Source organism: Lepidochelys olivacea (genome assembly GCF_965140295.1).
Source record: "Lepidochelys olivacea isolate rLepOli2 genome assembly, chromosome: 3".
In the NCBI taxonomy this organism is placed as follows: Eukaryota; Metazoa; Chordata; order Testudines; family Cheloniidae; genus Lepidochelys; species Lepidochelys olivacea.
In genome coordinates, this window is record NC_140413.1 from 101,251,423 (window position 1) to 101,279,396 (window position 27,974).

General features: G+C 39.9%; 1 protein-coding gene across 1 annotated transcript in view; it reads left to right on the top strand.

Moving 5' to 3' along the window:
• The window catches only part of ENPP3 (ectonucleotide pyrophosphatase/phosphodiesterase 3), an 86,062-nt gene that overhangs the window by 48,386 nt on the left and 9,702 nt on the right, over positions 1-27,974 (top strand). The window contains exons 12-20 of the mRNA XM_084624368.1: positions 2,895-3,003; positions 3,182-3,310; positions 4,800-4,831; positions 12,845-12,972; positions 15,098-15,164; positions 18,195-18,282; positions 19,275-19,447; positions 19,531-19,582; positions 20,385-20,539. Coding sequence (XP_084480494.1) covers positions 2,895-3,003; positions 3,182-3,310; positions 4,800-4,831; positions 12,845-12,972; positions 15,098-15,164; positions 18,195-18,282; positions 19,275-19,447; positions 19,531-19,582; positions 20,385-20,539 — 933 coding nt within the window. The remainder of the gene's footprint in view (positions 1-2,894; positions 3,004-3,181; positions 3,311-4,799; positions 4,832-12,844; positions 12,973-15,097; positions 15,165-18,194; positions 18,283-19,274; positions 19,448-19,530; positions 19,583-20,384; positions 20,540-27,974) is intronic.

The window sequence follows — 27,974 nt, forward strand, 5'->3', positions numbered from 1 at the left end:
ATTACCCACCCTATTTGACATGCAGCATTATTGTTATAATTATTCATATTGCTACAGCATCAGGACTAGGGCCTGTGGTGAGCTGGAGCCGGTTCGCACCGGTTTGTGCAAACCAGTTGTTAAATTTTTAAGCCGGTTTAGAACCGGTTGTTAAAGGGGTGGGCAAACTCCGGGCCACATGCAGCCCGCGGGACCGTCCCACCTGAGCTCTCCGCTGGGGAGGCTCCCCTGTAAATTTTTACTCACTAGGCGGCACTCCGAGCCTTCAGCGGCACTTCAGCAGCGGGCCCTTCACTTGCTCCGGGCCTCCGGCGGCACTTCGGCGGCGGGTCCTTCAGTGCCACCGAAGACCCGGAGTGACTGAAGGACGTGCCGCCGAACTGCCACCAAAGACCCGGAGCAACTGAAGGAACTGGTTCTTCAGCTTCTGGCAGCTCATCACTAACTAGGGCCCCATTGTACTAGTGCAAACACATAAAAAACATAGGCCTTGTCTACACTACTGCTTAAGTCAATGTAACTTACATGGCCAGGGGTATGAAAAAACCAGCCCCAGAGTGATGTAAGTTACATGGACTTAAAGTGATGTCTATACCCTGGTATGTCGCTTCTGCCTCTTTTTGAAGTGGAATAATTACATCGACGGAAGAGTCTCCCGTAGACATAATACGACTTCACCAGACACGCTAAATCAGCACCGCTGCGTCAATGACAGCGGTGCTGATTGAGTGCGGTAGGGAAGACAAGCCCATAGACTCTTTCCTGAAGAGCATACAATCTAAGGGTATGTCAGCGTAGACACTAGCTATGCCAACGGGAGGCATTCTTCTGTCACTGTAATCAATCCACCTTCCAGAGAGGTGGTAGCTAGGTTGACGGAAGAATGCTTCCGTTGATCTAGCACTGTCTACTCTGGGGGTTAGGTCAGTATCGGTACGTCTCTCAAGGGTATGGATTTTTCTCACTCCCAAGAGACAGCTATGCCGATGTAAGTTCCTAGTGTAGACCAGGCCTAAGTAGTACATAAAGCCGCAACGTAATATAAGATTTCTGGTGGCATCGTGATATCAGAAATCAGAAGAATCTGAAAGTTACTGTATCTTTCTTCATAACTAGAGCTGAATAATTGATTTTTTGGTTTTGTGGCTGAACCAAAATATTTTTTAAAAATGTTGTTTCAGATCAACACGCAACAAAAATATTTTATTTTTTTCTCAATGCAATAAAAATATTTAAAAATTCATTTGGGGTCTAATAAAATGTTTTAGTTTGATCCAAAACAAATTTTCTTGTTTCATTTCCTTTTCCACTGTTTTTTGTTTTTTAAATAAATCTAGTGAAATTTCAAAATGAAACATAGTTTAGAAATGAAAAGACAACTTGTTTAATTTAGAACATATCAAAATAAAACAGTTTGACTTTTAAAAAAATTATTTTTCATTTGTTTGGGGGCCAAAACTATTGTCAGTTGAATTCGACCCAAATTTGCAAACCTGAAACTGCATTTTTCAGTGAATAAGCTATTTGTGCAAAAAAAATTGCCTAGATCTATTCATAACTGCCTGTGTGAACAGAATCAAAGCTATTGTTATTCTCTCAGTCTATGCTGTGATGAATACTCCATTCTGTCTTGAAGAAAAGGAGGACTTGTGGCACTTCAGAGACTAACAAATATATTTGAGCATAAGCTTTCGTGAGCTACAGCTCACTTCATCGGATGCATGCACTGGAAAATACAGTGGGGAGATTTATATACATAGAGAACATGAAACAATGGGTGTTACCAAAAACACTGTAACGAGAGTGATCAGGTAAGGTGAGCTATTACCAGTAAATAAATTTGTTAAGTCTCTAAGGTGCCACTCCTTTTCTTTTTGCGGATACAGACTAAGACGGCTGCTGCTCTGAAACCTGTCATTCTGTCTTGGTGTTCTTCCAACTATTCAAGAAAAGTGGTCATTCTTTTATTTTTTTTTTAAAAGAGAGAGAGAGAGAAATAAAGCCTGTGATTTAACTTAGTTATCCCCTCTTAGTTACACATGCAATGCTATAAACAGGAAGCAGGATCAGACCAAATACATATACTTATGTATTTTAAATTATTTAAGTGTATGTCTTCTTTCTGTTAGGAGGGTGAAGAGGTATGCCTATCAGCAGAAAAAATGAAGGCGATCTCTTCTTCTGTACCACATGAGCTGGCAAGCATGAGAAGGGAGGTGGGATGCCAAAGGGGAACTGCTCTTTGTTGTGGGTGTACTTGCCATCTGAAGTTTAGAAGGAGGGCTTTAGTTACCCAAGTTGGAAAGGGAATTTCACTTTGTAGGGGTAACAGCTCAATGGAATTACAACTTTATTACTGAACGAACAGTTAGCCCAGTATATATATATGCATTCTTGTAATGGTGATTATTGATAATAAAGGGATGCTCTCAGATTTAAAATGATACATGCAAGAAAAATAATTTCCTTACCGCTGTTTCTAGGTCTACGATTTTATACAAGAATATTTTTTTTTAAATCCTACATTTGGGGTCAAATTTGACCTGACTCTGGCACTTTGTTAAACACAAGTTTTAGCATCTATTATACAAAATTTACTTCTAATGTAGTATAGCAAAACTTAATATGGTGGTTTGGGGTTTTCTTTTATATGGAGAAAGCAGTACAAACCATGCTTTGCTTTGTGGACTCGGTGGGCGTTTGCAGGAATAAAATGCAGTGATGTTGACAGAATTGTTTTTGAGCTCAAAAACAAAGAAAAAAATAAGAGTAGAAAGATGATCGAGAAACTTGTTTTTTTTTCCCTACTCTGATTATACAGTCTGATAGATTGATTAGGGGTATTGAAATCAATAGCAAGGAGAAATTCTAATGAAACTCTATTTATTCTTTAGGTCATTAAAGCCTTGCAGTTAGCAGACGAGGCATTGGGAATGTTAATGGAGGGACTAAAACAGAGGAACCTGCACAACTGTGTAAATCTCATTGTTTTGGCTGATCATGGTACTTTATCTAGTTTTGTACTTAACTTTTCAGTATCTGTTCTACTATATATCTTTGTTTATTTTCTTCCTGGTGTCTGGTGTTCATGGTCACTATTTTAATAAACTACTATAAATAGTCTTGTCAATATTGCAATTTCTAATATAACAAAATAAATATTTATGTATTCTCGTTTTAGGAATGGATAAGACCTACTGCAACCAGTTAGAATACATGACGGATTATTTTAATCAAATTAATTTCTACATGTATGATGGGCCTGCAGCTCGCATTCGGGCTTACAATGTTCCGGAAGACTACTTTACTTGTAAGTGTGAACCCATGCTGTTAGTGCACAACCAGCACAACAGAAAGGAAAGAAATAAGGAAAGTGGATAATCAATAGTTTTGAACCTTGGGGATGTCTATAGTGAATACTTTGCTGTGCCAGCTGACCATGTCTTTGGCTCATAGAAACAGTGTTGCAAGAGTGATCTTTGACTGTAACTCCAGATGATGCTAAAAGATAAAAACTCTTGTGACAGATTGCACTTTCAGTTTTCATCTCATGTGGAAAAAGAAAGGATAGGTTTGTGTTCAGTTCCCATCCCGCCACAGATTTCTTGCCCACCAGCAAATCGCTTAATCTCTGTGTGTCAGTTTCCTGTCTGTAAAATGAGATTAATAATGTTGCCTTTCTCCCAGTTGGAGTCTGTCTTCTCCGTTTAGATTGTAATTTCTTCGTGGCAGGGACTGTCTCTTAATACGTGTATGTACAGCACCTAGCACAGTGGGGCCCTGATCTCGGTTGAGACCTCTAGGAGAGATCACAATACAAATTAATAATAATGGAGACCATTTAAATGAGCCTGTCGTGTATGATGTTATCAGTTTGACAAAAGTTCTCCCTCTCAGTCAGGGAATAGAATAGGGTAAAGTAAAAGCCCGAAGTCACTCGTTTCAATGAGCATCCAGAATTCCTACATAAAAGTCATGCTTGTTTTAGAGCCTTAGGAGCCAGGAAGCTATTGTGCTTATTTATTATTATTTCACATTTTTAATGTATAGCGAAGGTGCTTGGCATTAGGATAGATCCCACATGAAATAAAGACAGTCCTTGCCTTGAGCAGCTTGCACTCTAAACAAGACAGAAACAGAATAGGCAAGCTAAGATGAGAAGCTCAGAGGAGGGAATGAATAAGATTTAGCGTTTTTAAAATTATTAATGTAATTACTGTTTCATTTCTTGTGGGCATCTTATTATCCCTAAAAAACATTTGCCTTCCCTGAAGCAGAAGGGTTCAGTAAAAATAAAAACAAACTCAAAACTAAATGTTAACAACAAAGATTAAAATCTCTCTCTCTCTCTCTCTCTCTCTCTCTCTCAAAGTGTGGATGATGAATTATGGCAGCAGATTTGCCTTTCTCTGAAGCATTAGGTATGACCGCTGCCAAAGCCAGGAAACAAGACTTAAAGGACCAGTGATCCAGATCTTGTCCAGTACTGAAAATCTGATATTCCAAAGTGGGGATGGGGTAGAGGTGGAGAGTCTGTCTCCAGTGATTTGTCAGCTTTGTCTTTGGTTAGATACTGCTATGGCAGCTTTCTGCAGTCCACCTTTTTGAGTTCCTATCTAGTGATTCTGGCCGCTAATAAGTACATGGCTGCGTAATCTGCAGAGGCTGACAAAGCACTTGGTGCTCACTTTTACAAATAGTATACAAGTGGATGCAAAAATAGCGCAAATTATTGCACAGTGCTTTGAATTTTCAATAGCTTGAATGCAACTTATTCTACTGTCTGTTTTCTTAAACAGTTGATTCTGAAGGAATTGTTAAAAACCTTACCGTGAGTAAACTCTTGTACATTTATTTCCTCTTCATGGTATTTTGATTAAAAGGCATATTTTTGTGGCTATATTGCATGTGCACTTCTCAAACCCTAACATTTGCACCAGTTCCATATTGTTTTTAATGGGGATATTGACTCAAGTGTGACTCTGAGTACAATCAGAGGCAAATCCTAGATGCTGCAGTTTGTATGTGGACTTGGCCCAGGGGATCTCTATGGGAGATCAAGGGAAGAAAATTTCCCACACTCCAGAGTAGGACGAATTGATTGACTTGCACTGGAGTGGATCCACAGATTGTGCCCTGCCACCTGGCAGGTGGAGAAAGAGTTATCTGAGAGCTGGGTTCTAGAGTACAAATGCAAGGCAGTGGAGAAACAGGCCCAGGTTTCCTACAGAAAGGTTAACTCGGCCTCATAACATGTGCAGTAATTTCTTCTCCTTTTTTTTTCTTTCGCTGGCTAATTCAATACTTTTTACAGAGTTCAGTATCTACTTTAAAATAGGAGGGAGGGGGAAGGTGGCCAAATTAATGTTATTGTGGGAAGCTTCATTTTTGCATTTCTTTGTCTTTATAATTTAGATTGACTTTAGCATTTAAACTTTTAATCATAGAATCATAGAAATGTAGAGCTGGAAGGGACCCCGAGAAGTCATCTAGGCCAGTCCACTGCACTGTGGCAGGACTAAGTAAATGCAGATCATCACTGACAGGTGTTTGTCCAACTTGTTTTTAAAAGCTTCCAATGATGGGGACTCGACAACCTTCCTCGGAAGCAGGGGCACCAGCTTCCTCGGGACCCCGGGGTGCTCAACCCTTCGCTCCGCCCAAGGCCCCATCCCCACCTGCCTCCTTCCCCCCAGCTCCTACCCCACCTATTCCCGTCCCCGCTCCTCCCCCACACCTCCAGCACCTCTTGCACAATGCAGAACAGCTGATCTCAGTGGGCAGGCGGTACTGGTGGGGAGGGGGAGGAGTGGATCAGTGGGGCTGCTGGCGGACAGGAGGTGCTGGGAGGAAAGGGGAGTTGCCTGCCAGTGGGTGCTAAGCACTCACTAATTTTTTTCCATGGATGCTGCAGGGATGGAGCACCCATGGAGCTGGCACCTATGCTTTGAAGCCTATTCCAGAACTTGACTACCCATATAGTTAGAAAGTTTTTTCTAATATCTAACCTAAATCTCCCTTGCTGCAGATGAAGTCCATTATTTCTTGTCCTACCTTCAGTGGGCATGGAGAACAATGGATGATCATCCTTTTCAGAACAGCCCTTAACATATTGGAAGACTGTTATCAGGTCCCTCCTCAGTATTCTTTTCTCAAAACTACATTTTTTTTAACCTTTCCTCATAGATCAGGTTTTCTTAACCTTTTATCATTTTTGTTGCTCTCTTCTAGACTCTCTCCAATATGCACATATTTCCTAAATTGTGGTGCCCAGAACTGGACACAGTACTCCAGCGGAGGCCTCACCCATGCCTAGTAGAGCAGGATAGTTACCTCCTGTGTCTAACATATAACACTCCTGTTAATGCACCCCAGACTCATATTAGCCTTTTTTTGCAGCTGCATCACACTGATGAGTTATATTTGGTTTGTGGTCCACTATAACCCCCAGATCCTTTTTAGCAGTGCTACCACCTAGACAGTTATTCCCCATTTTGTAGTTGTGCACTGGATTTTTTTTCCCTTCCCAAGTGAAGTACTTTGTACTTTTCTTTATTGAATTTCATCTTGCTGAATTCTGACCAATTATCCAATTCGTCAAGGTCATTTTGAATTTTAAACCCATCCTCCAAAGTGTTTGCAATTCCTTCCAACTTGGTGTCATCTGCAGATTTTATAAGCATACTCTCCATTCCATTATTTAAGTCATTAATGAAAATATTGAATAGTACCAGACCCAGGATTGACCCCTGCAGGACCCCACAAATTGCCCTCCCAATTTGACAGCAAATCATTGATAACTACTCTTTTAAGTTTGGTCTTTCAACCAGTTGTGCACCCACCTTATTGTAATTTCATTGAGATCACATTTTCCTAGTTTGCTTATGAGAAAGTCATGTGAGATTGTGTCAAAAGCCTTACTAAAGTCAAGTTATATCACCTCTACTCCTCCCCCGCATCCACAAGGTCAGCAAAAGAAAGAAATTGAGTTGGTTTTGCATGATTTGTTCTTGACAAATCCATGCTGACTATTCCTTATAACCATATTATCCCCTGGGTGCTTACGAATTGACTGTTTAATAATTTGTTCCAATATCTTTCCAGGTCTTGAAGTTAGACTGACTGGTCTATAATTCCCCGGATCCTCCTTGTTCCCCTTTTTAAAGATAGTTACTATATTTGCCCTTCTCTGGTCTTCTGGGACATCTCCTGTTCTTCAGGAGTTCTCAAAGATAATTGCTAACCTTCCAAGATTGCACCATCTAGTTCCTTAAGTACCCTAGGATGAATTTCATTAGGCACTGCTGATTTGAATATTCTTTAACCTGTTTTTTCCCTGTTTTGGCTTGCATTTCTTCCCCCTGGTTGTTAATATTTATTGTGTTGAGTATCTGGTCATAATTAGCCTTTTTAGTGAAGACTGAAGTGAAATAAGCATTAAGCACCTCCTCTTTCTTGATGTCATCAGTTATTAGCTCCCCATCCCTGTTAAGTAGTTAAGTGTTAACTAAATAATCCAAATAGCCATTCAGAGTATATGAAAAGAGATGTGAAATGTCTCTCATATAGTTATAGCCCAGAATTTTGGGAATTCCCACTTTTCTTTCTATCGTTGGTCATGAGTATGTAGTGCAGCCCAGGGTTCCTAGCCTCTTTCAGTCTATTTTTCTTGCACCAACTACCAGTGTATTCTATTATATCGTTTGATGTTTTCCTCTATCATTGCCCTAGATGAGAACATACAGAGTTTAAGGAGTGACCTTGTCTCATGGCATATATAATAGGTGTCATGTAGCCATCTCAGAGAATCCTTTTCTAAAAAAAAAATTATCAATCTCAGTTGCTTATTTGGTTGTTCAGGCTCACTTCTTCTCATTCCACAGGGTTAATACTAACAGAGTATACAGCTCGAGCAGCTGAACACCTCAGACCAGATTCTTACATCCACTATCGCCCCTTGTGCTGCTCTGATGGTACAAAGAGACCAATTAGCTAGCTTAACAAGCTGCATAAGGATTCTGCCTGTGTAGGGGAACCCCCTGGGTGGCACAGAACCAGCAGTAGTGGTTCTAGAGCGCCCCACTGCTGGCTTCCAGAATAGGGGGCGTAACCAGGGAAAACAGTACGTGCTTGGAGCATTGCTTTACTCTGGTGCTCTCTAGCTCCTGGAATGGTCCCTGAGGGCAATAGGCAGCTAGACACAATTAAGTCCAGCCCTGAGTGTGATGCAAAGGTACATGAGAACAGCCATACTAGGTCAGACCAAAGGTCCATCTAGCCCAGTATCCTGTCTTCTGAGAGTGGCCAATGCCAGTTGCAACAGAGGGAATTAACAGAATAGGTAATCTTCAAGTGATCCATCCCTTGTCACCCATTCCCAGCTTTTGGCAAACAGGCTAGGGACACCATCCCTGTCCATCCTGGCTAATAGCTATTGATGGACCTGTCCTCCATGAATTTATCTAGTTCTTTTTTGAATCCTGTTATAGTCTTGGCCTTCACAACATCCTCTGGCAAGGAGTTTCATAGGTTGACTGTGCATTGTTTGAAGAAATACTTTACTTTGTTTGTTTTATATGAATGATTGGGATTATGTTTTCCAATGTGCATTACTTTGCATTTATCAACACTGAATTTCATCTGCCATTTTGTTGCCCAGTCACCCAGTTTTGTGAGATCTTTGCAGTCTGCTTTGGACTTAACTATCTTAAGTAGTTTTGTATCACCTGCAAATTTTCCCACTTCACTGTTTACCTCATTTTCCAGATCATTTATGAATATGTTGAATAGCACTGGTCCCAGTACAGACCCCTGGGGGACACCACTATTCACCTCTCTCCATTCTGAAAACTGACCATTTATACCTACCCTCTGTTTCCTAACTTTTAACCAGTTACCAATCCATGAGAGCACCTTCTCTCTTATCCCATGACTGCTTACTTTGCCTTTGGTGAGAGACCTTGTCAAAGGCTTTCTGAAAATCTAAATACACTATATCCACTGTATCCCTCTTGTCCACGTGCTTGTTGACACCCTCAAAGAATTCCAGTAGATTGGTGAGGCATGATTTCCCTTTACAAAAATCATGTTGATTCTTTCCTAACAAATTATGTTCATCTATGTGTCTGACAATTCTGTTCTTTACTTCAGTTTCAAACAGTTTGCCCACTACTGAAGTCAGGCTTACCGGCCTGTAATTGCTTGGATCACCTCTGGAGCCCTTTTTAATTACTGGCGTCACATTAGCTATCCTTCAGTCATTTGGTACAGAAGCTGATTTAAATTATAGGTTACAAACCACAGTTAATAGTTCTGCGATTTCACATTTGAGTTCCTTCCGAACTCTTAGGTGAATACCATCTGGTCCTGGTCACTTATTACTGTTTAATTTATCAATTTGTTCCAAAACTTCCTCTAATGACACCTCAATCTGCAACAGTTCCTTAGCTTTGTCACCTAAAAAGAATGGCTCAGGTTTGGGAATCTCCTTCACATCCTCAGCCGTGAAGACCAAGACCAATGCAAATAATTCATTTAGTTCCTCTGCAATGGCCTTATCGTCCTTGAGCGCTCCTTTAGCATCTCAATTGTCCAGTCGCCCTACTGGTTGTTTAGCAGGCTTCCTGCTTCTGAGGTATTTAAAAAAAATTTTGTTATTACTTTTTGAGTCCTTGGTTAGCTGTTCTTCAAATTCTTTTTTGGCCTTCCTAATTATATTTTTATACTTCAATTCCAGAGTTTATGGTCCTTTCTATTTTCCTCATCAGGATTTTACTTTCACTTTTTAAAGGATGCCTTTTTGCCTCTCACTGCTTCTTTTGCTTTGTTGTTTAGCCACGGTGGCAATTTTTTGGTTCTCTTACTATGTTTTTTAATTTGGGGTATACATTTAAGTTGAGCCTCTATTATGGCGCCTTTAAAAAGTTTCCCTGCAGCTTGCAGGGATTTCACTTTTGATATTGTACCTTTCAATTTCTGTTTAACTAACCTCCTCATTTTTGTGTAGTCCCCCTTTCTGAAATTAAATGCTACCGTGCTGGGCTGCTGTGGTGTTTTCCATGCCACACGGATGTTAATTTTTATTATATTATGGTCACCATTACCAAGTGGTTCAGCTTCATTCACCTCTTGGACCAGATCCTGTGTTCCACTGAGGACTAAATCAAGAATTGCCTCTCGTGAGTACCAGGATTAGCTGCTCCAAGAAACAGTCATTTAAGGTGTCAAGAAACTTTATCTCTGCATCCCATCCTGAGGTGACGTGTACCCATTTAATATGGGGATAATTGAAATCCCCCATTTTTAATGAGTTTTGTTAATGGTAATCTCCCTGAGCATTTCACAGTCGCTATCACCATCCTGGTCAGGTGGTCAGCAGTGTATCCCTATTGCTATATTCTTATTATTCTAGCATGGAATTACTAGCCATAGAGATTCTATGGTAAGATTTGGTGCATTTAAGATTTTTTTTTTTTTACTTCATTTGATTCTACGCTTTCTTTCACATATAGTGTCACTCCCCTACCAGCACAACCTGTTGTGTCCTTCTGATATATTTTGTAGCCTGGTATTACTGTGTCCCATTGATTATCCTCATTCCACTAAGTTTCTGTGGTGCCTATTATATCAATATCCCATTTAATACAAGGCACTCAAGTTCACCCATCTTATTATTTAGACTTCTAGCATTTGAATATAAGCACTTCAAAATGGTCACTTTTTAGTTGTCTGCCATTATGTGATGTAATTGAAAGGGCCTCTTTTTCATATGACTGTTTCTCACCAGATCCTACCCATATTTTATCATCTTCCATCCTCTCCTCCTTACGAGGACAGAGAGAATCTCCGTTAGTAGATCCTCCCCTAATGGATGTCTCTGTCTGAACCACGTGCTCCTCCCTCTGTCAGCTTTAAACCAGCTCTTAGTTTAAAAACTGCTCTACTATAGGTACTATAAAGCCATGTTAATTGGCCAGCTGAATATTCCTTTGGGAAACTGGGACTCCTCAGGTAACACAGAGCTGGAATAGCTGATCTGTGCCACATCTTTCCCTCCCGCACTAAAGGAGTTATGGGTCAGAGAAAAGGGGCATGGCTGGAGCACTGCTGAGGAATGACCTCCTGGGCCATTGGCAACTGGAAGCAAATTAGAGCAGCCCTGGGGCTGTTGATAGCTACTTTGATCCCTATTTTACAGTTGGCTTTAGCAGGCACAATGATAATTATAAAGGTACAGTAGAACCTCATAGTTATTAATTACCTTGGAAGCGGAGGTTGTTCGTAACTCTGAAATGTTTGTAACTTTGAACAAAACGTTATGGTTGTTCTTTCAAAAGTTTACAACTGAACTTCAACTTAATGCAGCTACAAAACTTTACTATGCAGAAGAAAAATGCTGCTTTTAACCATCTTAATTTAAATGAAACACGCACAGAAATTGTTTCCTTACTTTGTCAAATGTATTTTTTTTAGTAGTTTACATTTAACAAAGTACTATATTGTGTTTACTTTTTTTTTTCTTTTTTTCTGCTGCTGCCTGATTGTGTACTCGCAGATCCAAATGAGGTGTGTGGTTGACCAGTCAGTTCGTAAATCTGTTGTCCGTAACTCTGAGGTTCTACTGTAGTACATAAGCCTTCACTTTCCTCACACTTTCTTTCTCATACAAAGTCTTTCTCATTTTTTTCTGCCCTCCCGATGCTTAACAGTAAGATTGAACCACTATTCTCCAGTGCAGTAAAACTCAATAGGTATCACTATTACCAATACCATTAAAATGAGAGCTGATCCTATCTAAAATTCAGTCTTTCTAGATTCCTTAAACAAAGTATCTCCCAGTCAGAATTACTGGGAGCGTCTCAATTTTTACAGTTGCACCATTATTTTTTTTAAATTCCCATTACATATTTTCAAACAAGAAATATATATTGTTTTTGAGGAATTTCAGAAAGCCTAATCAAGGTTTTAGGGGTGGTCAGTTGTGAAGTGAGGTCACCAGGTTGGTTCTGTTTGTTCAGATCTGTACTTGTTGTGGCACATAATATAAACTTATGATCCTTTATTCTTCTACTTCTGGCAACTTCTGTGTTTTGAGAGCCTACAGATTCTTAACCAGAAAGGAACACTGACTGTAGCTACACTAGCGGATGTTAGAAAAAACATTTGTTATATTAAATTTCATTAGAATCTATTCAGATTGTTTCAAAGTTACAATTTGGCAACTCAGCAAATCTTATCTCTTTTAGTAATTATACATTTATAAGCAACAGTGCCAAAAGTTGGATATTGACTTTTTCCAAGAAAGTGATTTGCATGCTTATAATTTTTAATGATTTCAAAATGACACCTTATAGGCATGTGAAGGATATATTCCTCTTCCCTATTTATTGCATGGTAAACTGGTAAAAGATTGCAGAAAATGAGTAACTTTCAGGGACCTTTAGCTACTAGCTTATAGAATGTGAACTGATATACTAACTGCAGATAGTGTATGGATGCCAATAATATTAACCATAGCATATACCAATATCTTTACCATTACAAGTTCTTTGTTCTTATCAATAACTTTACAACAGCCTCCTACTAAGGACTGACACACTTACAGTACATCTTGTCAAAGGCCTATGTAACAGATCCAAGTAAGACATTTTACTATCCATTGTCAACTGGGACCAAAATGTGGTGGAATAAGTCAGTGAAGAAATTATTGTTCTAGCTATCAATCAACATATACAGTATATTTAGTGTGCCAGTCTCCACAGTATCTATGGCCATTGCTGAATGATGTGTTTGTGTTTGATGTAGTGCAAATCTGAACGTGATTGGACCATTTCTTGTTTTTCAGTGCCGAAAACCCAACCAGCATTTCAAACCCTACTTGACACCCAACTTGCCAAAGCGATTCCATTATGCTAACAACATTCGCATTGACAAAGTTCATCTTATGGTGGACCGGCAGTGGTTGGCTGTTAGGTAAATTGTGGTTGTCAATTGATTCTTACCCTTATCGTTCAAGATGCCTCATTTCCTTCACTGATGTGTCATTTGCTTTCTATTTGAAAAGACTGCATCTCTTGCAGTGAAGACAATAGCTGATCCTTAGAATGCTGGATTTTCCAGACTGTTAGATGAATGTTTAGGAGTCTATATAAAAGGAAATAATTGTGTGTGTCTGTGTAAGCCAGATAGCCACTGCTTTACATGGTGTGCATAGAGTTTTCTCTTCAAATCTGCATGGTAAATGAGGTGAATTGAAGTCTTGTTCATTATTCACCTTCACTAAATATCTCATCACATCAGTTAACCATCTAGGGCTGACAGAATTGGCTTTTTATATGCTCAATTAATGAGAATCCATCATGCAAAAAGTGCTGCAGTTTTTCAAAGGTTCATAACTCAGTTAGTTTTCATTGAAATATTCAGAACACTTTTTAATTAGGACTCTTACCTTGTCAAGTTTTAGCTTTCTATCTCCTGCCATACCAGGGGCAGAGCAGTTCAAAAAAAATCTTGCAGGACCCTTTTTGTAATGGCGGAAGTCTATTTTCTGCCACATTTTCTGCATTTTTACTCAAACTTGAAAAAATAAATCACCTTTGGGAAGAGACTAAGCCTGAAACATATACCAAAAAGTGAATGATGTGGTTAACAGATATGATTTACTGAAAAAGGGATGGTTAGAATGGAAATAGTTATCTGATCTTAGCTGTCGTAGTTGCTTATAATCATGTGTGTACACAAACTGTATATACTGTAGGCATATGTAACCCAGACACTTCCTGGGTGTGGTACTCTGTCCCATCTAGTGGCACTGAGAACACTTACAGAGAGAGGTTAATGAGTCTGCTCTCCAGTCTTAGCTAAGAATCAAATGGCTTTTAGCTCATGAAGTAGAGGCGCATGCATTTAGCTCCAGAGGTCCCAGGTTCGATCCTGCCCACCGATGAGCGGGGTCTGTCGGTGTTCCACATACACACACTGTAAATACATGGGAGTAGATTTTAAAAAAATTATATTGTGTGTGCACTCAGAGGTGCAGTGGTAATAAATTATAAGCGTAGGGTTGGGGTACCAATTTTCATGTGGAAAAATGAAGGTGATAAATCTTAGAAAGTCAGAAATTGTGAGCTCCTTTCATCCCATTTGCATTTTCAGTTGCACTACAGGTGCAAATTCTACTTGCACTTATTATTGGCTCAGCTTTTGGAAATATATTTTGTACTGTATTTTGCATATGGATACATATTCCTAAATGATCTCCAGATGGTTAAACCTTTTCCTGCTTCTTGGATGGTTTTTAAAATACTCTCTTTCTCTTTTCTCTTAAATACCTTCTATCTGTTTCTGAGCAGAGGACTTTTTTTCCTGTAATCTTATTTAATAATATTTTTAAAACTTAAATTTTGTTGAGAGAGGGGTAAAATGCCTGTTTAGCATTTGACTTCATATTTTATTTTGAGTAGTGTCCAATATTTGTCCTAGATATTTAAAGAGAAATATTTATTTTGGGGTGTTTTCATATTTGTCTTCTCCTTTCAAGTGCTACTCATTGTAAGTCAAATAGTATGACATTTCTATTGTATTTAAAATACAAAATCAAAACTAAGGCTGCAATTTGTAGAAAAAATGCAAACAATTTTAGAATGGTGTATTTAAATTTAAATGCTCCTTCATAAGGCAAAGCCATCTGAAATTGTTTCAACAGGACTGCCATAGTTGGGTTTTCCAGGAAGAAGTCTTGTTTTAAAATGTGAATAGTAAGGAAGGCTATTATAAAACTAGCCCCAAGGAGATGATACATTTTTTTGGAACTTCCCAATTCGGAGGTCAGCCTTTTACTCTGTTTATTTCAGAGGCATAAATGCACTGTACAGTAGCTAGAATCTTGGGGTAAATTCCTGGTTAAAGTAATCTCAGTAACCTAAGAGAAGCAGAGGTCTCTGCAAAAGTCAACATTGTGTTATAAGAACAATCAGTACCAAAATATTATGCAACATTCTTCTCAGGAGGTAACCCAAAGTCCGATTTGTTGGGGTAACTAGAATTTTTGTTGTATTTGTACCATTTTTACTTACAATATAAAATGATTTCTTCTTAGGAATAAAGCCTATACATTTTGTGGTGGAGGTAATCATGGCTATGACAATGAGTTTAAAAGTATGGAGGTAAGGTGATTTCTTCTCAAAACGCATGTCCCACTGTATAGCCAACTACATATTTGCTGTAAATAAACCATACACTGTACTATATGACAATTTTTGCAATTTGATTTTTCTTACATGGGCATTCAGACATCTAACCCTGGAAATCTATTCTCTACAGAGACAATTTGCGCGGAGACAATCAAATGTTCAGACCAGCCGCAATTGTGCTTGCAAAGTCCTATGATTGTGCACCACCTTTAAGAGTCTAATACTTAGCCATGTCTCAGTGCATCTAAAAAATATAAGAGTCATATAAACGACAGTACCTAAACTAAACACATCATGGTGAGAAACAGAACTCTGCAGAGTTCACACAGCCTCATTAAAAGCACATGAGAACATAATCATCAGAAATTCCCTCATTTTTTACCAAGTATTTACATTTCAGATGGCATGTGTTCATAGAGAACATTAATCATATTTATTCTGTTGATACAGTATGTGTAAGGACAAATTAGTGCTTTACAATGAGGTAATATACCTTCATAATATTTTCCTTTGACAGCATCCTGTTTGTGTTCTTTAGAAGTGCTAGTCAGAAAGCATTAAGTGTTCTTCTATATTAGTCAGTTCAAAATCCCTTTCCTATTAAAAGAACAAAGGAAATGCCATACCAGAATAGACCATTGGTCCATCTAGTCATGTCTCCTGTCTCTTGCAGTGGTCAAGTTCAGGATGCTTGAGAGAAGCATAAACATTTCCATAATGCACTTCAATACTTTATACTTTTGAGGCACAATTTCCTGACCATAGCTAAGTGTCAGCCCTTAAAGTTTTTAATCCTAGTTATTTTAAATGCAAATGATATTATTAGTCATGTAAAAATTTATATAATTGATGGAATTTATTGGCTTATTTGCCTCAATGATATCCTGCTGCAGTAAGTTCCACAGTTTAAGGGCCATTTATACTAAGTATAAGAAGTATTTCTATTTATCCCTTTTAAATTTTGTTCCTTTAATTTCATTTGATGTCCTCCTGTCTTTGTTTTATGGAAAAAGATAAACAGAAGTATGTGTCTGGCCTTCTCTTCTTTGTTGGTAATAAGCTTCAGACCCATTCCATGTAACAGATATGTTTCAGGATTCAGTCCTTGTTCATCTATTCATCTACCCTGTTCTCAGTTTATGAATGAGTCTTTAATAGTATGTCCAAAACCTATATTTGGATGCTCATATTAACTCTTAGGCATATAAATGCTTAAGTGATGATTTGAGCATCCCAAAGGAGTATTTGGATTAAAACTCTGAGAATATTTGAGTGTATATCTATACCACAGAGACTATACCAGCATAGACTCACCCTGCATCAACAGAAGGGGTTTTTATGTTGATGCAGGAACACCACCTCCCTGAACTAAGTTAGCTATGTCAACAAAAGCCCTCTTCCATTGGTATAGCTGTGTCTACACTGGGGTTTATGTTGTCATAGCTATGTTGGCGAGGGGTGTGTTTTTTCACACCCTTGATTGACGTAGCTATGGTGATATAACTTCTCAGTGTAGACCCAGGCCTCAGGTGGAATCCTAAATTCAGCTGTGGTTTGGGATTCTGATAAACTAGTGACCAGCAGCCCAGATCATGGAACTTAGTTGCTGCAGCCATGCAGAGAAAAATGTTCTTAAAGTTTTATGTCTACACCGCATTTTGGAGTGAGCCTCCTAGCCCGGATTGATAGACTTGGGTTTGCAGTGCTTGTGCTAGTGCTCTAAAAAACAGCTATGTAGACGACACTTTGAAGTTGCGGCTCAGGCTGGAGCTCAGGCTCTGAAGCCTAGGGGGGAAGGGGTGGGGTTTGGAACCCAAGCTCCTGCCTGTGCCCCAACTTCAAAGCAGTGTCTGTGCAGCTATTTGTAGAGCACCAGTGTGAGCCCGAGTCTGTCTAACTAGGCTAGGAGGTGTGCTCCAAAATGCTCTGTAGCCCTACCCTAAGTGACTTAAAGAGAAGGAGTACCAATGGCACCTTAGAGACTAACCAATTTATTTGAGCATGAGCTTTCGTGAGCTACACGTTATATACACACAGAACATAAATCTCCTCACTGTATTTTCCACGGTATTCATCCGATGAAGTGAGCTGTAGCTCACGAAAGCTCATGCTCAAATAAATTGGTTAGTCTCTAAGGTGCCACGAGTCCTCCTTTTCTTTTTGCGAATACAGACTAACACGGCTGCTACTCTGAAACCTAAGTGACTTAGGCGCCTAAGGCCCCTTCTCAAAAGTGACTTTAGTGTTTAGGAGTGTAAATCCAGTCAACTGTTGTGAGATTTAATCTCCTAAATGCCTAAATCAATTTTGAAAATGGGACATAGGAGCCTAAGACACTTAGGGCTAGATTCACTTAGGCATTGTAACTTTTAGGCCCTAGAAAAACACAGGAACAACACAGCAATTCTCAAAGCCTGAGTTAGGTGCATAGGCTCTCTATAGAATGCATGCAGAGAGATAGGCACCTTCGTCTGAAATTCATAAAAGGCAGCACTCTAGGCAGGGAGCCATCTAGGATAGCCAATGGGAGATACTGATGACATGGGTGTGTACTCAGCCCTGACCCTCTCATGGAGATATGTGCCTGAGTATAGACTGCAGGCGGGGCGCTGGAACGAGGACAGGGAGGAGCCATGGGTGGAGGGGTTTTGGGGGTGAAGAGGCGGTATGGGCCTCAGGGGAAAGAGGTGGTGTGAGGGGTGGGGTCACGGTTCAGGTGCCGATGGCCTCCCCTCCGTTAGGAAGCTTCCACTGCCCCTGGCTGCAGGGAGGCGCCTACCTGCTTGTGACCCACAGCTGGTAACCTACTTTTGTAGTTAGGTGCCTAAGGCATTTTTTGCCAGACTAAATTCTGCTCTCTTACATCAGAATAATCCCACTGATATTAACTATTGTGACAGAGTGCAGAATCTGCCCCAATACTCTTAGTTCTTTTAAAATCTAACTCCTGTTGTTTTCTAGTTTGAATTCTTTTAGATAACAGCTTTTATTATTACAATCCAGGCCATCTTCATGGCACATGGCCCGAGCTTTAAAGAAAAAACTGAAGTGGAACCTTTTGAAAACATAGAAATTTATAATCTAATGTGTGGTGAGTATAGACAACCAGTACTGCAGCTAGTAATGCACAAGCAGGTTTTCAGATGCTAATATGTTATGAGCTAAGACAAAGATTACAGAAACATTAGTGAATACATCCAGAAACTAATAACACTGTACCAAATGCCTCGCCCCACCCACGGACATCACATTGGATTTCAAGCTTATGTATATTGGCTCACACTTATCAAGAAATTAGCTGCAAAGTAGGGAAATTTTCCTGATTGGAGACAGAATCATGAAGTGGAAAAGTGCTCCTAACAAATATATGTGCTGCAAATATTCATGAGCTCATATGGGAGCTCCTTGTGGCCATCTTGGGGCAGGAATCTTGCAGAGAGTTGCAACTCTTCGTCAGAATTTTAGATAGGCCACTGTATCCCAAAGTTTGAGGTGGAATTTTCTGTAATTTTTTTAACGATCACATAAAATGAAGCATTTCAGTGTTCCTCCTCATGTAATGTAATGGTCTCAAATAATGACACCTGTAACGTGGTTAAAATAATCAGACCTCATGCCTACACCACCACTTAAAAGTGTAAAAACTACCCAGAAATGACCAGCCTGCAACACCTTAATGCTTAACTTTACATAAAACATAGCAGATATGTTATACTGTGGAAACTATTAGACCCTCCATATTTAACAAATTGCAAACTCAACTGCCTGACTTATAAGCAATTGGTTAATTAAACAGGTTCTTCATTGTTTGTTGCAGTGCTGGATTATATTTTAAATATTTATTTCAGTTTTGTTTTTGTTGAATCCCGATTAACTCAACCGTTTATTATTCAGCGTTTCAATTATCCATGTGTGCATTTGTGGGTGCCCAAGTGGTTCAGGTAATTGAAATTCTGCTGTCATATTTAGAAGGAATGCATAAAGGAGTAGCTGTCAGGCAAATGAAACTCCTGGTATTTTCTTCTGTAGGGCATCAGGATGTTTTTGCAAAAATTTCAAATGTTTTGTAACCTGTTTAATCAGATCTGCTGCGTATTAAACCTGCACCAAACAATGGAACTCATGGCAGTTTAAATCATCTTTTGAAGACACCTTTCTATAACCCATCGCATTCAAAAGAAGAGTCACCTCCATCTTCATGCCCCTTTACCACATCAACTCCTCTGGATGGGTTAGGATGCACATGTGCCGCATTAGTAAGTAATGGGTCCAGAGTTTTTATTTAATCAATCAGAACATGAATTCTTCCTGAACAATCTTTTAATATTATATTTTACAGGCATTGGATTTGGAAGCAATAAATCAAAGATTAAATCTCACCTCAGAAGGAAGTAAGTTGTTGGAAATAAAAGGAGCAGGGGTGATGTAAAATCTATGCCCTTGTGTTTTTTTTTTTATTTTATATTATTGCTTTCAGTGGGACTATTTGCAGAGTAAAGTGCAACTGAAGGTAAGCAAGGATGACCAAATCTAGCCCATAATTAGTAATTTCCCCCTTTCTCTTTCCTGTCTGTGGAGAAGAGGTTGGCTGAGAATCTTTTACAGCAACAATTCTCCCTAGGGTCCTGATCCAAATCCAATTAAAGTCAATGGAAAGACACCTATTGTCTTCTGTGGGCTTTGGATCAGGCCCAAGGTACTTTAGGAAAACAGGAGATAAAACTACTATTCCCAGCCTTTCAGCCATCTCTTGCCCTTCATCTGTTCACATAATTTTGGGGAGCATAACTGGATTCTTTTGGTGGATGTTCTTGGCACTTGGTTTATATAACAAACTTCATAGTCAGCTAGGGCCTGATTCTTAGTTCACTGACACACTGACGTCCACAGAGCTGTATCAGTGTAAACTTAGCATAAATTAGAGGAGAATCAAGCCCTGGATTTTTGTGATATTTTCTCTGTCATATTTGAGTAACTTATGTATTTTAAACATATCGTGAAAAATATTGTTGCACAATTTCAAATATCCAGAAGTACAGATCCTTAAACATCTTTATACTTTATTAGATTGTACATATTTTAGTCAATTAAAACATTGCATTTGATGTATATTTTTGCTCATCCCATATGCCTTTCTGTCAAGAAAAATCTTTTCATAAGCACAAAATTCAGTAACTATTGTTTACATTCTAGTAAAGAAGGCGGAGACCTATAATTTGCCCTATGGCAGACCTAGAGTTCTACAGAAGCAAAACACCTATTGCCTTCTTCACCATCATCAGTATGTGAGTGGATACAGTCACAACATCTGGATGCCACTGTGGAGTGCATACACTGTCAATAAAACTGTAGGTTATCAAATATACTTACCATTCATAATGGAATGACCCACTGTTCTGAAAATGCAGAGCATTCGTTAGGAAAATTGGTTATGAACCAGGGGACATTATATGACTCTTCCGGATTATTTCTTTCTTGCAATGTAATCTTTTTTCTTTTGAGAACAGAACAGGTTGAGTTTACTTGGAGTCTGGTAATGGAAAGGTGGAATTTTATTTTACTCCCCCAAAGCAATATAGTTCCAGGTTAGTGTTTGGTTCCAAATGGTGGCAGGGGGTTTAAGCAACATATTTGTAATGCTTTTTAAACACACCTGAATTGTCCAAATCTAGCGTATCTTGAAAAACAACCTGTATAATAACCAAAACTAATTGTACCTTGAATAACTTAAAAATTATTTTAAAATGTGGAAATGGCCACTTGATAGGGGCACAAAAGATACAAAGATTGAAGCACAACAGTTAAGTTGGTTCAACTAAACCTGTTTGTATAAAATGGGAAATAGGATAGGAAAGCAGAGGCACAGAACCTGCCTTACAGTCTGTGAGGACATTTACAGACCCAACACAGAGACTAATGGTGTGTCTATACGATAATTAAAAACCTGCAGCTGGCCCATGCCAGCTGACTCGAGCTAAGGAGCTCTTAATTACAGTGTAGACATGCGGGCTTGGGCTGCATCTCTCATGCTGTCATCTCACAGGGTCCTAGAGTCCAGCCTGCAGCCCAAGCCCGAATGTCTGCACTGCAATTCAACAGCCGAGCCCTGTGAGCCTGAGTCAGCTGGCATGAGCTAGCCATGGGTGTCGAAATTGCAGGGAATGAAGAAGCAGTACTGGGAAAAACGGGCCCTTCCCTGCCCCTCCGCAGGTGTGAAGCATACTCCAAATGGAGGATCTGCTCAAAAGGGGACTCTGTCACTCTGGGATGGGGGTGGGTGGGTGGGGATGAGAATGAAGGAGAAGTAGTTGGTTTGCAGCTTTTGGAGGCAAAGCAACCCACAAGAAGGGGTCTGGACTGTGGCCAAGACCCAACTGGGAGCCTTTTCCCCCTTTTTTTTCTCCCTGTGGAGGGAAAATAACTGGGCTCTAGGAAGAGAGTCGAGGAATGCTTATCTGACTAACTGAACTGCTGACACTGTTTGGGAACTCCATGTTGAGGGGGCGCCCATGCATCAAATTGAATAGAGAACGGGGTAGCTCAAGGGAAGCTGGTCACTTGTATCAGGAAGAGGTGACCAGGACTATACTTGGGCCAGGTCCTGGGTCCCCCTGCGTCCTCTCCTCCCCCCATGCCAGGACTTTGCGGGATGGTGGGACTGTTGAGCCATGGCCTGCCCACTAGGCCTGCTGGCCATTGAGTAAAAACTACTACACAGTCCCACAGGGCAAAGGAGGGGAATAGAATAAGAACAATGAGAGAAAATAATAATAAATGAGAAAATAAACACAACTAAAACCAAAAGATGAGTGCTCTCTCTTGGTCATTCAGTGGCAGTCATGCACATGGGCTCCAGTTTGTCTATCAGCCAGAAAAAAGTCAAACTATGATTTCCAAGAATGAGTCCTTGCAAGTTTTCTTATGCTTATTTTTGGCTTTCTCTGCCAAGAAAGCTTTCCAAAAATATACAAACTTACTGAATAGTTTCTACTAATGCAGTTTCTGTTGCAAATATATTCCGTGTATTTACAATTCCTTAGCAGTGTGATTGATATATGCTCTCATTATAACTGTGGATGGGTGAACCTTGTAGAGTTGCCCCCACTCCCCTGAAGATTGCAGCCAGGCACGACCCTGCACTTACCACATGGTAAGTGCAGTGACCCGGCCGCAGCCTGCTCCGCTCCCTTTTAAGCATGCCAAAAGCCTCATTACTTCTACCAATAGATGAATGCTAGGTGGCTGTAGTAACTGTATCTGCTTGTATGCTTTGGGCACCATACCATGGAGATGCCAAGGTCCATGGAAATAGTTTTCCTCTAAATGAGCAGTACATCCTGCGGTTACCTATAAGCTGGAGAAACAATGCTGTGTGGTTAGCAGTGCCTTTAGGCGGATGTGTTTCTGACTGCTAGACAGATACAGAGAGACTCAAGCAGGACAACAAAATGAAGCAGGCTGAGTCTTTACTGACTGTCACCTGGGGTTTCCCTCAGGTGGCTGGTTAATCAGGATCAGTGCAAAGGGGCCAGTGCAGGGCCAAAAATCTGGCTCAAAAAGTTCTTATATGTAATTTTCTTTGTGTGTGATTAGCAGTGTTATGAATGAACAATTCTTTCTGACTGGATATTAATAAGCTGTCACAAATATTTATATTATCATAATTACAGACAGTATACCAGTAACAGCAGCTGGATTTTCTGTTACCTGTGACTCTGATTCAGAGGAAAATCTGATTTAAACTATTGGTGCTTGGAATGCATTTCTGAGGTAACATACTCATCTCCTCGAGAGGAAGGAATTGGTTGCATCAAGCCACCCACCTCTCCCACCCAATCAGGATGTAACAGGCTGGAACACTAATTCTGTTGTGTAGAATTCAAAGCTACCATACCCTTTATAATATTTTGTTGGTTGTAAGTTGAATTTGCACTCTGGAACACTATAATTTTATTTGCCTTTCTGAGTTTGCTGTAGTTCCTCTGGATATGACTCTAGAGTGTGTTTGTAGATAAAGAAAATTACATGCAAGGGTTTTTTGTTTAGTATAAAAATATTGTAAATTAGATTAGCTTTTGAATCTTATCCTTAAAGAATAAAATCTTTACTGCACTGTGATGAAAACAGAATTGAGACTTGTTTGGTATTTTATGATTTATGGAAAAAAAGACCTTGGTGCTTTGGGTTTATGGGATCTTTGTTTTTTGTGGTTTAAGTATTTTTTCTGCTGGTATTACCCCAAAAATCCCCTCCTGGAAGTGGCTGAAAATTGACATGACAGACCACAACAGCTGCGGAATACTATATTTAGTTCGTCATGTGATGAAAATAAATTATGCATCTGGAAACATTAATTACTGGGTTGTTTAAAAAAATCTTATTCTTGTAACATGAACTGGAGAATGGATTGGGTAATTTTATCTATGGAGTAGTTTTCTAAAGTCACTGTAACTGTTTTTTCTTCACAGGTCACCATGGTTCACCATGTGACCTGAGATAGAGGAAATGAGAGAGGATACAGCTATAGATCCAGTGACAAAAGTCTTCTGAGTCTAACCTGTTGTAACAGATTGTCTGTCTGTGTAGCTTATGAAGAAAGAAAAGGATTACTTGTGGCACCTTAGAGACTAACCAATTTATTTGAGCATAAGCTTTCGTGAGCTACAGCCCACTTCATCGGATGCATACTGTGGAAAGTACAGTGAACGAGCCTCTGATAGTGTGGCTGATGTTATCAGGCCCTGTGATGGTGTCCCCTGAATAGATATGTGGACACAGTTGGCAACGGGCTTTGTTGCAAGGATAGGTTCCTGGGTTAGCGGTTCTCTTGTGTGGTATGTGGTTCCTGGTGAGTATTCGCTTCAGGTTGGGGGGCTGTCAGCCACACTATCAGAGGCTCATTCACCTGCACATCTACCAATGTGATATATGCCATCATGTGCCAGCAGTGCCCCTCTGCCATGTACATTGGTCAAACTGGACAGTCTCTACGTAAAAGAATAAATGGACACAAATCAGATGTCAAGAATTATAACATTCATAAACAAGTCGGAGAACACTTCAGTCTCTCTGGTAACACGATTACAGACATGAAGGTTGCGATCTTACAACAGAAAAACTTCCAATCCAGACTCCAGCGAGAGACTGCTGAATTGGAATTCATTTGCAAATTTGATACAATTAACTTAGGCTTGAATAGAGACTGGGAGTGGCTAAGTCATTATGCAAGGTAACCTATTTCCCCTTGTTTTTTCCTACCCCCCTCCCCCTTCCTCAGATGTTCTTGTTAAACCCTGGATTTGTGCTGGAAATGGCCCACCTTGATTATCATACACATTGTAAGGAGAGTCATCACTTTAGATAAGCTATTACGAACAGGAGAGTGGGTTTGTGTCTGTGTTGGGGGGTAGGGGGGTGGTGGGAAGAAAACCTGGATTTGTGCTGGAAATGGCCCACCTTGATTATTATACACATTGTAAGGAGAGTGATCACTTTACATAAGCTATTACCAGCAGGAGAGTGGGGTGGGGGGAGAGAAAACCTTTTGTAGTGATAATCACCCATTTTTTCATGGTCTGTGTGTATAAAAACGTCTTCTGTACTTTCCACAGTATGCATCCGATGAAGTGAGCTGTAGCTCACGAAAGCTCATGCTCAAATAAATTGGTTAGTCTCTAAGGTGCCACAAGTACTCCTTTTCTTTTTGCAAATACAGACTAACACAGCTGTTACTCTGAAACTTATGAAGAAAGAGATTTCTTAAAGAGGCTATCATGAGAGCATTGCTTAAGGGACCACTTCTTGATACATACATTCTGCCTAGCTATTGACCAATAGCAAATCTCCCATTTTTTTGGGACAGGGAAGTCATTGAGTAGGTTGTGGCTCAGCAACTCTGATAGTTTCTGAAGCCTTCCAGTTTCTTTGGCCATAGTCACTAGGGTGTGGGACAGACACTGCATTGATTGGATTAGCTGGGACTCTCCTTCGAGCAAAGGGTGAGGATAAATGTATCACTGATGCTTATTATAAACTTGTCAACAGCTTTTGATACTGCTGATCATGAGGTTTTGTTGATTTGGTTGTGGAACCTAGCAAGAGTGTTACAGAGCTGAGTGGTTCCTCTCTTATCTTTCTGAGAGAACACAGAGGTTATTTGTGGGTACTTATTTCTCCAACTTGAGAGTTCTCTCTTGCGAGGTACAATAGGGATCTATATTAACACTCTTCCTGCTCAACATGTAGATGAAGTGACTGGGAGAGTTAGTGAAGATATATGGTCTGTGATATATTCAATATTCAGATGACAACTTGCTCTGCATCTCTATTCTTTTGATTTGGCTGGAGCAGTAGAATAAATAACCCACTGTCTATATAAATTTGAGGCTTGGATGAGAATTACTGTGTATCTGGAGAGGAGTGAAATAATGTTGGTGGCTTAGGACAAGATGCCAGAACAGTTGGTGGGATTTATATTAGTTCCTCTGATTGGAGGATTTTGAATGCCATTTGTAGCCCAGATGCATGACTGAGATGTGGTATTAGATCTTGGGCTGTTCCTGGATGCTCAGGGAGCATCCATAGTTATGAGCACACTCTCATCTGTGTGTGGTGAGAAAAAATGACACTTTCTGTCTAAGATGGCCCTTGCCCCATTTATTCGTGTGTTTGTCAACTTGTGATTAGATTCCTGTAATAAGCTTCTGTCAAGGTTCCTTCCCCACTCTGAACTCTAGGGTACAGATGAGGGGACCTGCATGAAAAACCCCCTAAGCTTATTTTTACCAGATTAGATTAAAACTTCCCCAAGGTACAGACTATTTTACCTTTTGCCCTTGGACTTTATTGCTGCCACCACCAAGCGTCTAACAGATATACAACAGGGAAAGAGCCCACTTGGAAACGTCTTTCCCCCCAAAATCCTCCACAAACCCTACACCCCCTTTCCTGGGGAAGGCTTGATAAAAATCCTCACCAATTTGCAAAGGTGAACACAGACCCAAACCCTTGGATCTTAAGAACAAGAAAAATTTTAATTGAAGAAATAGTAAAAGAATCACCTCTGTAAAATCAGGATGGTAAATACCTTACAGAGTAATCAGATTCAAAACATAGAGAATCCCTCTAGGCAAAGCCTTAAGTTACAAAAAGACACAAAAACAGGAATATACATTCCATTCAACACAACTTATTTTATCAGCCATTTAAACAAAACAGAATCTAATGCATATCTAACTAGATTGCTAGTAATAGGTTTGCAGGAGATCTGACCTGCATTCCTGCTCTGGTCCCAGCAAAAGCAACACACAGACAGAGAGAGCCTTTGTTTGTCTCCCCTCCAGCTTTGAAAGTATCTTGTCTCCTCATTGGTCATTTTGGTCAGGTGCCAGCGAGGTTATCCTAGCTTCTTAACCCTTTACAGGTGAAAGGGTTTTTCCTCTGGCCAGGAGGGATTTAAAGGTGTCTTACCCTTCCCTTTATATTTATGACAGCTCCACATAGGGCTACGTTTAGACACCATTCAGAAAAAGAAGCTATTAATAATGTTGTTATTAATCAGTTGATATTGATAATATTTATATTGATCAGTATTGATAAATGCAAAATAATACACATTGGAAAACGTAATTGCAACCATGCATATAAAATGATGGGGCCTAAATTAGCCCCTCTCTCAAGAAAGAGATCTAGGAGTCATTGTGAATAGTTCTCTGTAAACATCCACTCAATGTGCAGCGGCAGTCAAAAAGGTTAACAGAATGTTGGGAATCATTAGAAAAGGTATAGATAATAAGACAGAAAATATCATATTGCCTCTATTTAAATCCATGGTACACCCACATCTTGAATACTGTGTGCAGGATCTGGTTGCCCCGTCTCAAAAACGATATATTGGAATTAGAAAAGGTACAGAAAAGGGCAACAAAAATTATTAGGGGTATGGAACGGCTTCCATTTGAGGAGAGATTAATAAGACTGGGACTTTTCATCTTGGAAAAAAGATGACTAAGGGGGAATAAGATAGTGGTCTATAAAATTTTGACTGGTGTGGAGAAAGTGAATAAGGAAGTGTTATTTACTCCTTCTCATAACACAAGAACTAGAGGTCACCAAATGAAATTAATAGGCAGCAGGTTTAAAACAAACAAAAGGAACTATTTCTTCACAGTCAACCTGTGGAACTCTTTGCCAGAGGATGTTGTGAAGGCCAAGACTATAACAGGGTTCAAAAAAGAATTAGATAAGTTCATGGGTGATAGGTCCATCAAGGGCTATTAGTCAGGATGGGAATGTGCGACAGGGGATAGATCACTTGATGATTACCTATTCTGTTCATTCCCTCTGAAGCACCTGGCATTGGCCACCTTCAGAAGACAGGATACTGGGCTAGATGGACCATTGGTCTGACCCAGTATTGCCATTCTGATGTTCTTATAAATGCTTCCACCTGCTTGTTAAGTGGAGTTTCACACTGGAAACAATTCCACCTTTACACCAGGCTCTGCACTTCTCTAATAAGTTTCCAGATGTAATTGGATGTTAACCTACCAAGCCTTAAATAGTTTTTGGCCTGATTTCCTGAGAGATCATTTCTCTCCTCATGATGTACTATCCCAGTTAGTGGACATGCTTCAGCTGGAGTTCCTTGCAAGATGCAGGAGAGCACTGCTGGGGTGGGTGGGGAGGAAAGGTGTTGTCCATGGATGTTCTTGACTTTGGATCACAGTTTCCCCTTGAGTATGTCAGAGCCTCAATTTGTTAACTTTCTATACGTGCTGCAAA